Source organism: Archocentrus centrarchus, chromosome 13 (assembly GCF_007364275.1).
Source record: "Archocentrus centrarchus isolate MPI-CPG fArcCen1 chromosome 13, fArcCen1, whole genome shotgun sequence".
Classification (NCBI taxonomy): domain Eukaryota; kingdom Metazoa; phylum Chordata; class Actinopteri; order Cichliformes; family Cichlidae; genus Archocentrus; species Archocentrus centrarchus.
In genome coordinates, this window is record NC_044358.1 from 40,309,857 (window position 1) to 40,325,343 (window position 15,487).

Consider the following 15,487-nt stretch of genomic DNA (forward strand, 5'->3'; position numbering starts at 1 on the left):
AATGAGTGTGTGTGTACTCATGCCTGTGCTTTGGTCACTCTCCAGTAGGGAAATCGGAGCTGCCCTAAGGCAGCAGTGGCCATGTTCCCATCCTTCTCAGTTCCCCCTTTCATCTGTCTCTATATCTTTGGCTTCCTCGTCTTCCTCACAGCAGCGTGACTGCTTCCTCGCCTGATATCTTCACTTTTACTCCTCACTCAAATGCTCAGTAAACAGCTGCCGCGCATATCTCTGCACTCATGAGCGAAAGCACCTTTTCGGCAAAAGCAGCTTGTGTATATATTAAGATACAGGCAGCTCATCATGAATGCTTTGTCGGCTTTGATAATAACTTGGGGCCCAAGGCGCCGAGGCCCCCGATATTTTGTCACACTCCTCCAGTTCTGCAAACACAGGCCAATATTGTCAGTAAAGCAGCTCTGCCTTCAGTGATAATGAGCTCTCTGTCCTCAAAGATAGTGTAGTGTGGCCCAGTGCCAGATTCCCTTGAGGTGTTGAGCATTGGACGACTTCTGACACCAGCAGGACAGCACCTTAGGTCCTGAGCACACTTTCTACTAACTAACAGACGACGATTAATTCAGAGTTGATTAAATGAAAATGTAATGATGTCCAAGGGGAGACTTAGTAATCACAGCAGCAGAGAATGAGGTAGCAAAAAAAAAAAATAGAAGGAGACAAATCAGGCATAGTGGAGTAAGTTAGCTTCGAAGTTTTATAGTGTGTAAAGCATATAGTGATTAAAAATGGTTCAGGCCTCATATATGGAGTACTGGAGATCATAAAAACAATTTATTATGCCAAACAGTGGTGATTACCCAGAAAATAAACTAATAAAGAAACAGCACCGCAGTCTCAGTATCCATTAGTTTGCATCCATTAGTTTTAAATGGCCCCCCTTTCAAGAAGACAGAGTTTCTTCTGATCATAAATCTACCTCTTAAAAGTCTAATGTGACACGGAGATGCATATTTAGCTAACAGTTTAGCGCAGTAATTAGCGTTTGAGAGCACTATACCTCTGCCAAGTTCCATCCGCCCAACATCTGTTCCTCCACTGCCGCCGGGGCCAGTGCTCCCACCTCGTCCCCCCCTCCCCACTCCACCACCCATCTTTGCCTCTCTGTAGGTGGCAAAACACTTATCAGGTCTGGAGTGAAGTGATAGAAAAAAATGACAGGTCTGTTGGCAGCCAGAGTCGTTCAGATTGTGCTTTTGAGACTGAAAAGAGGGAGGTCCCCCACCCCCCTCCTGCGCTCACCTTGACCCTCGTCCCTGCTTCTCCCCTTCAGCCACAATTAAATCACGAGGAGCATGTTGGGCCACCCAGCCTCGACAGTGGGCGTGTGCGCCATCAGCATATCCTCAGCATATTCACCCTGATGGGAAGCTTCTGCACTTGCCTGTGTATATTGTATTTATTTCTCGCTCCAACGGTGATGGATTTTCCATTTGCCTGTTTTGTACGGTGGTGCACTATTGAGAGAAGCCTCACGTCAGGACTGTTGCATCTTCTGTCACTCCCCGTCTCACACCGTTTGCTCAGTGCCATTTTATGATTTTACTCTTGCCGGCAAGCCATGCTTCTCCATAGCATGGGGGGCCCATTTAACTCTCATAAGTCATTGTTCAGGCAATACAATGTGGTGGAGGTGGAGGTGGTGGTGGTATGTGTGTGTGTGTGGGGGGGGTGTCTTTACAGCAATCAGACAGTGTTGACACCCTCCTCTCAATTCTCTCATTTTCTGCTCTCCTTTTCCCTCTGTTTGCTCTTTCTTCATCATTTTTGCCTATAGCTCCTCTGTGGGCAAATTGTCATTTCAGATCCCCTGCCCCTCACGGGGGGGAAGGGGGGGGGGGGGGGGGGGGGATTATGACAGAAACAGGATGAAAGGGGAGAGAAGGGGTAGAAAATAAAGTTGCTCTTATCAGAATTTGCCAGGAGCAATGTGCACACAAAGCTGCTTGGGAATCCAATTTAGTCTTCGCTGTTAGTTTAAGTGATATCAGTGCAATTAGCCGTCACAGGTCAGAGTGTGAGCCCAGCACGTTAAGTGATTTCCTGAAATCCCACTAGTGGAAACACAAGGGGATGTCAGTTCTCGAAAGGAAAAAAAAAAAAAAAAAAATGCTCCGACCACACAAATGGACCACTTCTTTATACGCTCCTGCTAATAAATGTCAGCGCTCTCTCAGCTCTTGTGTTTTGTTCTTGTCAGCTGCTCACTCTGGATTGAAATGGATTTTCTTCCTCTATATCTCACAGCAAGGGTGACTTTGAGCTGTTTTAGTTTTACTTGAGCCCCTGTGTAACTCAATTGTACTTTATGTTGTTTTGGGTGCACTGCTAAGAATGGCTCCATGTTGGACGGGCAAACAGCAGGAATGTCCTTGGTGTTTTTCACAAGAGCAATTAGACACTAAGTAAGAAGGTGCATTGGTGGTGAATGTGAGCTTGATCTATTTATAACGCTCCAGTTTGACTTTCTGATGTTTTACTTTTGTCTCTATGTTGGATTGCTTTCCAAATGACATGTGTAACTGTAACTATTACTCATAGGAATTCCCCAAGGTGACCAGCATTCATCCAGCCTGAATACAGTTTAAATCAAATATAGTTTAAATTAAAGATCAAGATTTCTTTCAAGGATAATCTCAAATGTTCCTTTTAGGGAGGCGTTAAGCCTAACCATCGAACTCATTATACTGTTTACAGTTTAAATTACAGTCTCACACCAGGTAACAGAGTAAAAGATGATCCTCATCGTCAAAAACAGCATCTCTGTTCTTCAGAATTCTTCCAGGATTACAGTGTCTTTTCCATAATGTTCTTATTTTGAAAAAGTAAAGAGGAAACTGCAAAATACAGTCCATTAAGAAGTTTACATATGTTTTTTTTTTTGTTGTTGTTGTTGTACAAGTATGTTAGTTATCAAGACCAGCTCAAACTCTCTAAACCTAAAGCTTCCCTAACCCGATATTTTACAGAAAGGAAATGAAATGTGAAAAGTTGAACATGGCATAAGTTTCAAATAATGAGGTCAACCTAAACATTCACTTTTAGGCTTTTTTTTTTAAATTCTTGGGTCTTTATGATGTCAGTGAGTTCAGGTATCCATAATATGATCCTCTCAATTGTATGGATCTTTTTGTTTAAGAGGAGCGAGTCAGAAGTAAGTTGGCTTAAAGAGAAAGAGAAGGTTGAAGACAGTGAATGAAGTGAGGGCACTGAGTGAGCAGTATAAAATAAATGAGCGTTATTATAAACTGCCAGTCATACAAAGTCTGTTAGAGACCCAGAATACAAATCTGGAGATGGAAATACCATAATGGGTTCTATTTAAACTTTACTAAAGTTAACTAAGACAGGGGGTGCTGATATACAGTACCAACCCAAAGTTTAGACACAGTCATGGTGACTGGTACTGTACAGGCCTACTGCTGAGGCTGTGGTTGTTAGTGTGGAGCAATTTGACTTTATTCATAAACTTTTTTTTCAGGCAATAAGAACAGGGATAGATCTTTTTTAAATATAATTTCCAATAAAAATCTTGATATTTGAGTAATTTGATTGTTTTATATTTTGTTATGCTTTTCACTTTGTTACCATGTACATATATGCACTATTTTCAATCTGAGAAACAGTTATAGGAGCTTTTATTTCTCCACCATGGCAAACACCAACAGTGGGTACTGCAGACCCCACAGGAATATCTGCTCTCAGCAGTGGCTGTTGCTGGAAATAAGCTACTCAGCAGTATTTCAGGGAAGTGTGCGCTTCTTCTGCTGCACAACACAATTCAGAGGTGGACCCACAGGAACAACGATGAAATAGAAGTTAAATGAAGTCAGCTTCCTTACAATGTTAGGTAAACTGATTGTGAAAATAAGTTAGTTGGCAGGCAGGTTGTTCCAAGCATCTTGGAGAACTTCCATTGGGCTGTGTTTCATCTGTCTCCTGATGTACTCCCACACTGGCTCCATAATGTGGATATCAAGGCTCTGTGGGGGTCAGCCATCTGTAGCAGGGCTCCTTCTTGAAGTCTGGGGTCATTGTCATGCTGCAGGATGAATTTGGGACCAGTCACGCGCCCCTTGATGGCATTGCATGATGGATGAGAATATACCTGCAGTGGTTTGGTAACCTGTCCCACTGGCCAATAGTAACCTTTTTTCTTCTTTCCCCCAAAAACTTTTGCTTACCTAATTTACACATAGTCCTGTCCAGCTGGTTTCTGCCTGACTGTCATTGATTTAAACTCACCTCATCCTTATTTTTCTTTCTCTCTTCTTTACCCCCCCCCCCCCCCCCCCCCCCCCCCCCCCCCCCCCCCCCCCCCACTCCCTTCCCCCTGTGCTCTAGGGGAGATCTGTGCGTTCAACATACACGGGCTAGATGCACCGTTCGAAGCAGTGGTGCTGAACGGTACGTCTGGTGAGGGCCAGCTGAGGGCACGGGGCCTGGTGGACTGCGAGTTACAGAAGGAATACACCTTCATCATTCAGGCTCATGACTGCGGGTCGGGCCCTGGGGGCATCGAGGGCAAGAAGTCCCACAAGTGAGTAAAACAGACAACTGGGTTTGAATAAAGCAGGCTTTGTGAAGGTGGAGAGAATTCACTGACAGGAAAATACCACCAACAGCAAGGAACAGACAATTAAATAAACAAGAGCTGAGTTAATAATGCATGTCAAGTGCTTAGGCTACATTGTGTAAGGCTACAAAGTACAAAAGAATGAATTATTCATATAGACAATGTTTAAACTCAAATTACCAGCTATCCAAAAAACTGTGGTGCTTCAGAAGACAAGCAGTCTTCTCTGTGTAACTGTGAATATTTCTTAGGATTGTGTGTGTGTGTGTGTGTGTGTGTGTGTGTGTGTGTGTGTGTGTGTGTGTGTGTGTGTGTGTGTAGTGGGGGGACAGGAGCAACTAAGCATCAAAGAAAAGCATGTGGTAGTGGGTGGTTGGGTCTAGCCTCAAGTTAGTTTTAGCAACTACAGTTCAGAGTGTCATCAAACCGCCAGCACAAACGATATCCATCAAAGACATTTTCCATTCAAATTTTATGCGAGGTCCAAAAAAAATTTGGACTATCAGGAGCAACTATACCTAGTTTATCATAAAATGTTAAGGAGCACATTTGTACCTTATGTCAATAGCAACTCCGTAAAGACGCTTTACCTTTAGCACGATGGCTACAACTTTGTATCTTCATGGATTAAGGTCCATATAGGCACAAAGGTCCATATAGGCTGGTACTGTATATATACATGTTTATGGTGTAGAAGAACAAATGAAAGTGCACAGGGAAGGTTTTTTTTAAAGGCATGTAATGTTTAGTGCTTTATAGTCGAGCTTGTATTTTTTATGGGGTGTATGCGCCTTCAAATGTGACTCTACAATTATACATGCCCTAACAATACACAGGTCTAGGCTTATATGTGCATTAACAATTACTGCGGCAGAGTGGACTATGTCACAAGGCTTATTGGTTGCTGTGTCTTCAGTAATGTTTAGTGTCAGGTCTATATTTTTATGGCGTGTATGCACTGTCAAATGTCCCTGTTGTGGTGACTCTACACCAATGCATCACTAACTGGTAAGCAACTTTGCCGGTTACAAACACGCACTGGGTACTTCGCTAGTTAGTTAGGGAGCAACCCAGACTGTGAAGAAGCCATTGAGTGTTTCTATGAAAAAGTGTTCATGTAAAAGCTGTCCTGGTAAATGTCAAGGTACAGTAAGCTGCCGAATGCAGCTTTTTAAATTGCACTTCAGATTGTGACAGAGTGGATTTAAACCCAAACTCTGACCCTTTTACAACCGTAACTACCTTTGTAGCCTAAACCTAATCAAATAGCCTATTTTTGGTGCCTAAACTAAGACAATTAGTGGATTAAAGTAAACAGCTTTTGGTAATAATAATGATTCTGTCCAATGATTCTGTCCAATGACAGCGACACTGAGGTGAGTTCCAGGACTTCTTCATCAGTAACGCTGCCCGTGTTTGCAGCTACGGTTAACTGACCCTTAACGTTGTTAACAACTCTGACACTGAGCGAATAAACTCTCATACGATGTGAGAATGTAATCAAACTGTTCATCAGAGGAAAAGTGTGATTTTAGGATGCTCGAGCCTAACATTAGCCGGTCCACAGTTAGCATATAACAAGCTGTTGATTAGCCAGCTCCTGTCAGCTGTCAGAGGGTCACAGGTCTGATCTGCTGAAAACTGCAACAATAATGGGAATAATTAAGCTTCTATATGTATGTTTTATGCTAAAAGTGAAATCAGTAATCACCCATTCTGATTCACTGAATTCACCTTATTTTTCTCCATTCGTCATCAGATTGAACTCAGTTTATCACCATCCACACTGACTCAGTGAGTCACAGCATTGATGCTCTCCTCTTTGTTGGTAGGAAATTGATTAAATCTGCACTTCTGACCCGTCCTGGGGTCAGCGGAAGGCTTGCTGTTATTGCTGCTGTTGATGACACAGCAAAATTGAGCACCTTTGATGGCCATTCTCTAAACCAGCTGTCTGCAGCACCACATTCAGACCTGTGAATCATTTTTTTACAGAGTGAGTCAAGTAAGGAAAATTGTTCAGTGATGCCAGTGCAGCTGTCATTACAAGTTAGTTAAATATAGACTATAGAATCAGACAAAACACACACACACACACAGAAACTTAAGTTAATAAAATGATGCTGTCAATAAAAAAAAGAATGAAGACTGCAACAAGAAAGAAAATCTGGTTAATAAAAAGAGTTTTAAATTCTGTCTCTCTGTTTTTCATCATGTTGTTCACAGCTCATATATTCTCACAGCTCACTCTGTTTAAAACATCAGTTTATGTATGAGTGGTAAATAGCGCGTACCATGATTTGTGTCTGTGATGCTTTTTTAAACTGTGAAAATATGTATTTTAAAAATGTACTGAACCTATAAAGAAACTGTTTCCACCACAGACTGTACCATTCTTTACAGATCTGATTGATGCTCACTGCTTGCATCATGTTAGGAGACTATTAACCGTAAAGAAGGTGGAGTCGCCCGCAGTCTCCCTCTCAGGCTGCCTACGGCGCCAATAACCTCCAGCTAGAAGATGGGGCAGACTGCATGTAGGGAAGAAAGTGCTCAAATAGCATGTTTATTAAATTTGTATTTCTGAGCATAAAATAGGCTCTAAATATATAAACATTTTTGATCAACTCTTTCTTTTCAAGTGCAGTTCTTCTCGGAACAAAATGATGTTTCCTGCCAGCACAACAGTGCAGGTTATTAAAGAAAATAAATACACTGGATTAGAGGAGACGAGGTAAAAGCAAAATAAAGTTGGGAAATATACTGAGTTCACTGAGGCATTCAAAATTTCAAGAAAAGGGGGTCAAAAACAACTTTGGAAAAAAAAATTAGGTAAAAAATAACAAGTAGATATCCAGAACGCTAGCGTGCCAAACAGAAAAACAACTCCCTGGACAGGGAGTTTATATTCATTACACAAAATAAATCATCTTTATGATGATGAGTGTGGCTTTAAACTGCACTGCTGGAAATTTGAACTTCATTTTGAAAGAAAGCTGAAGGTGAATTTGCCATTACGTGGTAAGTAAACTGCCAAAACACTTGGAGTTGAGTTTTACTTTAAACAATGGCAGCTACAACCAAGATTGTGCTGCAGTTTGATTTAAAAATGTTGAAGCACAGAAATAAAAACAAAAGACACTGCAGTGCTATTGTGTTTGCATTATAAATAAGCCTGACATAATTACAGCCTACAACATTTTACATATTGTTTCAAGGAAATATCATCATTACACAAGTCACTATGTGATGGTGTTTTTTTTTAATTATTATTATTATTATTTCTTATTTTTACACAAAACACTTGAAAACAAAGCCTGACAGCTGGCCCTTTAGTTAAATCCATTCCTCCTCCAACCTTCATTTGGCTTTAGTCAAATGTCAGATTGCTTTGAGAGCAACACCCACTTCACCTCCCCAAACACCAGTAGACCATACTTATAAGAGTTGAACTGATAAAAGCAATTTGTCACACTTGTTGACTTTCATGAAAGCAGCTTCTGCCTGAAATTGCTCTCAGTCCAGACACCACCCATTGTTCGCTGTATAATACACATCTCTTCTTCTCTTCTCACCGCCTTACCACTCCACTCCCGCTCTCACCTTGGCCAACAATGCAGCCAAGCACAGAAATCTATCATGTTGTCGATACACACACGCACACGCACACACCAACCAAAGTACTGTATAGACATTAACGAGCAACCATAGCAGCATGGGTTTTGAGTGAAAGTTTTAAATTACTTGAGCATAACCTATTTACTGGAATATTAGTTTTATGCTTGCAGGGGAAGATTTAGAAGCTCTTAAAAGAGTGGTGGTGCATCAATTGTTATTGTTAATGGTTGTTATTAATAGCTATTACATTTCCACCCATCCATCCATGGATCCATCCAATATTTGTGGTCCTTTTGCATCTCTTCATGGTTCCTTTCCGTGTTGGCTGTAGCACTGCACTTTTTCGTGATGCAGTAATTTACAAATCACATTTTATTCACAACTTAAACAGTTATGCTGTTACTTGTGGTACGTTAAGTTCTTCACTTATCTCCACGAGAAACAGAAGGGAGAAAAAAATCATCCAGTCTGAACTCCAGATCTCTCACTTTCATTGATACTGTTCAGCATTGCATTAGTGTTTTCAACCAAATTATTTCAACCTTTTTTTTAAAATATGTATGAAACAGCAAGGCCAGTAACACACCGTCAGTGGTAGCAGTGAACCTGCCCTTCAGCTGAAAGCACACAAATTCTCAGAAGAGGTTTAGTTGGAACAATGTTGGATCACCTTTTGCCTTCAGAACGTCTTTAATTCTTAATGACTTAGATTCAACAAGGTGCTGGAAACATTTATCTGAGTCTTTGCTCCACATTGACATGGGAGTATCACACAGTTGCGAAATATTTGTCAGCTGCTCATCCAAATTTCCCCTTCCCCCACATCCTAAATGTGCTTTACTGGACTGAGATCTGGTGACTGTGGAGGTCATTGGAGTACAGTGTTTTTCCAGTCTGCTATTGTCCAGTTCTGGTGAGTCTGTGCAAATTTTAGCCTCAGCTTCCTGTTCTTAGATGACAGAAGTGGTACCCAGTGTGGTCTAACGCTGCTGTAGCCCACCTGAGTCAAGATCCAAGGTCGGGCTGCTCGATTATGAAAAAAAATCATAATCACGATTATTTTCGTCAGTATTGAAATTGCAATTATTTAACACAATTACTCACTGACTTTGTAAGTACGGTGCAATTATTTCACTTAATGAACAGCCAATACCTTGAAATCTAGTGCACTTCTGCAATCTCTTAAAAATAAATGCTAGATTGAAAAAAAAATATAGAATATGTAAATATCAATAATATATCAGTAATATATACATAAATGATTACATTATAAATGAAAAACAAATAATAAATAAATAGAAAGGTAATGCCAGTTATCACGACTAATAATACTAGGAAGAAATAGGACCAAGTTTTTTTAGACCAAATAAATTCTCACATTTTAGTGCCACAGCATACTGACAGATCCTGTACATATATGAAAAAGATTTGGTATTAACATTGGTATGGATGTAAGTCGGATCAGTTTCCAGGGTTTTTGGTAAAGAATCTTTGTCCGGTGCGATCCATTGCTATGGACATGTCTCTACCATCCCTGCCTAATTCTACGCCCCTGGTTCCAGTCAGGCTGGCCCATTATAGCACAGAGTGGATGGTGCAGATCCCACTCTGTAGCAAATCTGTGTTAATTACCTTGCTGTCGTGTCCTGGGACACGACAGAAGTTTTTCCCGGGACTTTTTTCCCTCCTGGGCCAGTTTTTTTCAGGTGCCCCTTTAGTTTTTCCACTTCATTCCGATTGTTTCAGCAATCTCACTACAGGAATTTGCTGACATTTGTGAGTCCTTATATTGATGATTGATTGATTATTTTTCCTTATATTGAGATGATTATTATTCTATCGCACCACATAAGTAGCCAAAAATCCACGGGAGGCGCTGAACAGGCCAATCACAATCATAGTTACATTTCTCAAGAGGTGCACTTAAGGCTAAGGCGTAGATTTCCCGCTCAATAATTAACAGTAATTAACACATAATGCACCTGCACAAGTGTAAGTGCCGCGTTGCTTGCCACTTGCATAGGTTATGTTGTAGGCCTTGCAAAGACTCAACTCTGCAGCATAAATCAGCACAAATCAAATCTTTTTTTTTTGTCGATTACACTGTTTTTGTGATCGTTTGGAGCCAAATTTGAAATTGAAATTAAAATTTGATTTGAGCCCCAGTCCGAGATGTTGTATGTTGTATATTCACACTGTTATAAAAGCTGCACACAGACTACTTTTCATTGTGTCAAAGTGTCATTTTGTCAGTGTTGTCCCATGAAAAGATATACTTAAATATCTGCAGAAATGTGAGGGGTGTACTCACTTTTGTGATACACTGTATATGCTCTTCTGCATACCTTGTTTGTAACGTGTGCTTGATTGAGTTTATGTTGCCTTCCTATCAACTCAAAATAGTTTGTTCATTCTCCTTTGACCTCTGACATCAACAAGGTATTTTGACCCACAGAGCTGCTGCTCACTCAGCTTTCTTTTTTTCGGACCATTCTCTGTAAACCCTAGAGATGGTAGTGTGGGAAAGTCCCAGCAGATCAGCAGTTTCTAAAATCCGTCTTGCATCAACAACCGTGCCGTGTTCATCACCTTTCTTCCCCATTCTGATGCTCGGTTTGAACATCAGCAGGCTGTCTTGACCATGTCTCCATCCCTAAGTGTTGTGAGTTGCTGACATGTGATTGGCTGATTAGATATTTGAGTTAATGAGCAGTTGAACAGGCATAGCAGTATGTGCAAAAACAATGAGAAAGGCTAACGTGGGTGGGGGAAATGCATTACTGATTTCAGAACAGCATTAAGAGTAGCGAGAATGACTTTTCTGGGGTCAGAATTGCACCAAACTGTAAAGCTGAGTGTACACCTATCCTAAAAAGATATCCAGAGCCTGATATCCAGACATCTCTTTGCGTATCTTTGTCTTGCATCTGTTTGTTTTGCATATTTGTGTTGTTATTTTGCATTTCTGTGCAGTTGATTCACGTCTTTGTGCAGTTGTTTTGTGTCTCTGTGTGATTGCTTTGCATCTTTGTGCAATTGTTTTGCATCTAAGTGCGATTGTTTTGCATCTTTGTGCGATTGTTTTGCATCTCTGTCTGATTGTTTTGCATCTCTGATTGTTTTGCATCTCTGTCTGATTGTTTTGCATCTCTGATTGTTTTGCATCTCTGTCTGATTGTTTTGCATCTCTGTCTGATTGTTTTGCATCTCTGTGTGGTTGGTTTCCATCTTTGAATGGTTGTTTTGCATCTCTGTGTGGTTGGTTTCCATCTTTGAATGGTTGTTTTGCATCTCTGTGTGGTGGCTGTGCAGCTCTGTGTGGTTGTTTTCATTTCTGTGCGGTTGTTTTGCATTCCCGTCCCTGCCTTCATGCTGTTGATAATGTTTTACATCCCTCCTAAGCTCCCAGGCATTCTGTTATGTCACACTATTACTTTCTATCAACATAACTCACTGCCTGCTGTGATGTAGAAACAGTTTGGTCGGTACAGACAGGCTGATGCTGAAGGGGAAATGAATTTGGGAACACTTTAAATGGCCTGTCCTGTTACTGGTAACTCTCAAAGGATGAGCCTGGCCTTTCACGGCACCGTTCACTTGCTTGCTCCGATTTACAAAGAAGCTAGCAGGGAAGAAGAAAAAATCTCTGCCTAAGGCTGTGCTTAAATTACACATGACACATCAACAGCAGAGAGAGAAGGCAGTCAAGAAAATTAGGCACTAAAGAGGACAGGGGAGGGGATCAGGAGTGACACGGGATGAGTTCAAACTCATCTCTCCACCCTATATCTTGTCCTGCTCTGCTAACCACTGGCTGCTGCCCTACTTCTCCCTGTAGTACTTTTTTTCCCCCTGGCTGGCTACAGCTCAGCAAGCTCTTGCTGTCAGACTCTGTCCTTCTTTCCGTCAGGGCCTCTGTCTTTGTTACAGGCTGTGGTGTTTGAATATTTTGTTCCACTGCCTCTGCATTCACAAATGGATGCTCTCTCTGCTCTGGCTATACAAATCTGTCTCCCAGTGTGAGTTTTTTTTTTTTTTTTGCACACAAATGAGATGTTTCTTTTTCAAAATGCCATGTCAGGCTTTGAATATATGCGTCATTCTGCAGAGCCAATAAAAATGTTACATTGTTCCACATTTGATGACTTTGTCAGAAACCACAGAACAGACGGCTTTATAAACAATGCCATTAATGACTCAGAGTCAGAGCACCATTTTACATGCAATAGCATCCAGATTTCCCAGAATCACACTTCTTCCCAGTGCCCTCTGATATATTTTACTTGGCTCCTGCATTAGTCACTTGTCAGCAAAGTGCAAAGCTTGAATGAATTCACCGTAAACTCCTTGAGGCAGTTTCTGCTCAGGTCAGCTTTAAATGAAACACAAATTATAGTATAGGGCTGACCTCTGTCAAATCTGAACTGTGAAGTGTTCTCAGCCTTTGATGCAAAGAGCCATAAATGTAATAAATGTCCATTTTCTGTCTATTGATTTAACACAAAAATGATTGAGCCTGGGCATTAATGAAAAAGTCTGGTGTCAAGCAGTGCTGATTTTTAAGAAAAAGATGCATCTGACATGCAGGAATGACTTAACTACACTCAAATGTTATTAACAAAGAAAACATTATGATGCATCTGCTGAGGCCACATTATAGCCGTGGGGCAGCTCATGTGGTAGAGGAGGTTGTCAGCCAACTGCAGAGTTAGCAGTTTGATCTCTGGCACGTGCACATGGAAAAGTGTCCTTGGGCAAAACACTGAAGCCCAAGTTGCTCCTCCCATGATATGCCTGCCGTTCCATGGTAGCTCGGCTGTCATTGGTGTGTGTGTGTGTGTGTGTGTGTGTGTGCGTGCGTGCGTGTGTGTGTGTGTGTGTGCGTGTGTGTGTGTGTGTGTGTGTGTGTGTGCGTGCGTGCGTGTGTGTGTGTGTGTGTGTGTGTGTGTGTGTGTGTGTGTGAGAATGAGAAACACATTATAAAGCACTTTGTAGAACTGCTGCCTTAAAAGGTTGCTGTATACAGTAAGTGCAGACCATTTAATGTTGCAGTTTACTTGACAACCAAGCAATATAGGTGCATCGGTACTGTAGGCCTTCAACTCTGACATACCATGAAATAAAAAGCAATTTTTGCACTTTTAGCAATAATCACAGATGCATGCATGTGTCTATCAAATCACCGTCTATCCAAACATTATTCAATTTTTGTTTGTTTTTTTCAAAGAAATTTCCAACCTTGCACAGGTGGTAAGAAGATGGCTGCAAATGATCCATGGATAACAACATGTTGTTCCTCTGACTTCTTTTTCATTAGATCCAAATAGGTAGAAATTATGCATCATTAGCAATATTTATATTCTTGATGAAAAAAGCCATTTTGAGAGATATCGTGTTTTTAGCTAATGAATAAGTTGCTTTACTGAGAAATGCATTGGATTGATCATGTTTTCAAGGAGGAACATGGGTGTGCTGAGAGATGAGAATTTCCTTTTTTAAATTAAGATAGATTTTGGCTACGGATTGTGTATAAAAGATGGACATGACCACTGTGACTCCATCTATTAGTTCTTGGACTCTGCATTTAACAAACCAAATTTCTGTTATTTTGGACATTGCCATTTAGTTTTTTGAGCCAGAAGTTGCCATCTTTGGAATAGTGGATGGAGCGCTTAGTTATTAGTTAAAACTAGCAAGCTTGGTAAGAAACTATATTCATAAACCATAAAGGTGCAATGCATAGACACAGATATGCTAATTAGTGCTAAGTAATGGACTAATAAATACTAGAACTTCACTCACCAAGATCGAAACTTCTTGTATGGTCTGTACTTCTGATGAAAAAAACTATTCTTCTTCTTCTTCTTCTTCATTGATTTAGTGTTTTAGGGCTGGTCTTTCCAACTTTTTAATGGGGAAGGGATATGAAGTTAGATCTGAGATCTCCCTGTAAAATTACAGTATGAAATATGAAATTCTGCTTCTTTTCTGGTTATTGTAGAGTTCTACTTTTTCGTGCCTCTAAAAACGATTCACATAAAGCAGCCTGTGTGGGTGAAATTACTTTTCAGTTAAAGTGCTAGCAATTCCTGCTCAAGGGGCAAAATGTATAAATTGCTTTCTATAACAAGGTCAGTCATTTAGAGTAACTCATTATAAGATCTTTTCTTTTGCTAGTGCTTTCAGAAAAGCAAAAAAGATTTAATAGAAATCTTGGAAGTCACCACTGGAGTTAGAGGTGTAAGCACTGAACCTTTGGGATGGGGACAGTTGAAATATAACCAAGTAATTTCACTAATAAGCAGCGGAAGACTAGAATTTTGTCTACTGTTTATACCTCGCCTTTGCCCACTTCCCTTTCTCTGCTCAAAGTTGTGCTATTTCTACGGAGTAATTAGGCATAGGGGACATTTCACTGCCTTACAAAGCAAGTCATATTCATAATTCCTCCCAGGACTCGCACCTAACCGCCCCACGTGTATTTAACACCGGCCCAGGGGTTAAGAGCCCGGAGGCTGTCAAGAAGGGTAATACATTTGCAAGGTTAGGTGTTCCCATGGTTATGTGTGTTCAGTTGTGTATGCGTTCAATAGAAAATCTAGACTCTACGTAGACACACATATGTTTTCTCATGTCCTTAAATAGCCACACGTTCGCACACTGTGCTCGGTAGTACGGTAGTTATTAAAGTCATCATTAGAAGCCTGCGTGTTCTAACCTCGCTGCGGTTATGAAAAGCTAATTATCCAACTGAACCGCCAGCTGAAGGACAGCCATGCACGCCCACACACACACAGACACACACTCTCAAACCACAACTGCTGAGACAAATTCACACTCATATACCTACATTTACATACAAATAAGGCAAACAGTGTAGCTGGGATAGATTGGGTGATTTTGCATCTCATAACCGACTTGGAAGCTACTCTCCTAAAAACACCTTTCAACATTAACCAAAAAAAAAAGTAAAAGGCACTTTCTTGTGAGTGAAGAAGTGTGCCAAACGCTGTGCCTCGTTAGCATAAGCTGTCATGATAGATTTCTGCAGTGAGAAAAAAACCAGGGGGCTCCTCGCAGATACTGCCCTGTCAGTGTGTCGGCTCTTTTATTCTACCAAGAATCTTAACTTCTCACTTGTCACACTTGATGCTAATATGAGTGAAACCTCATTCTGTCAAAACCTGTTAGTTGACGTGACTATTATTCCCAGCAAGCCAAAGAAAAAAAGAAAAAAGAAAACACAGAAATATGTTGTTTATCCTCAGCTAACTA

The 15,487-nt window shown here is 40.8% G+C and overlaps 1 protein-coding gene across 1 annotated transcript in view; it reads left to right on the plus strand.

Moving 5' to 3' along the window:
* Positions 1–15,487, plus strand: part of LOC115791027 (calsyntenin-2) — a 324,417-nt gene that overhangs the window by 166,921 nt on the left and 142,009 nt on the right. The window contains exon 3 of the mRNA XM_030745109.1: positions 4,363–4,558. Within this exon, the coding sequence (XP_030600969.1) occupies positions 4,363–4,558 (196 nt within the window). The remainder of the gene's footprint in view (positions 1–4,362; positions 4,559–15,487) is intronic.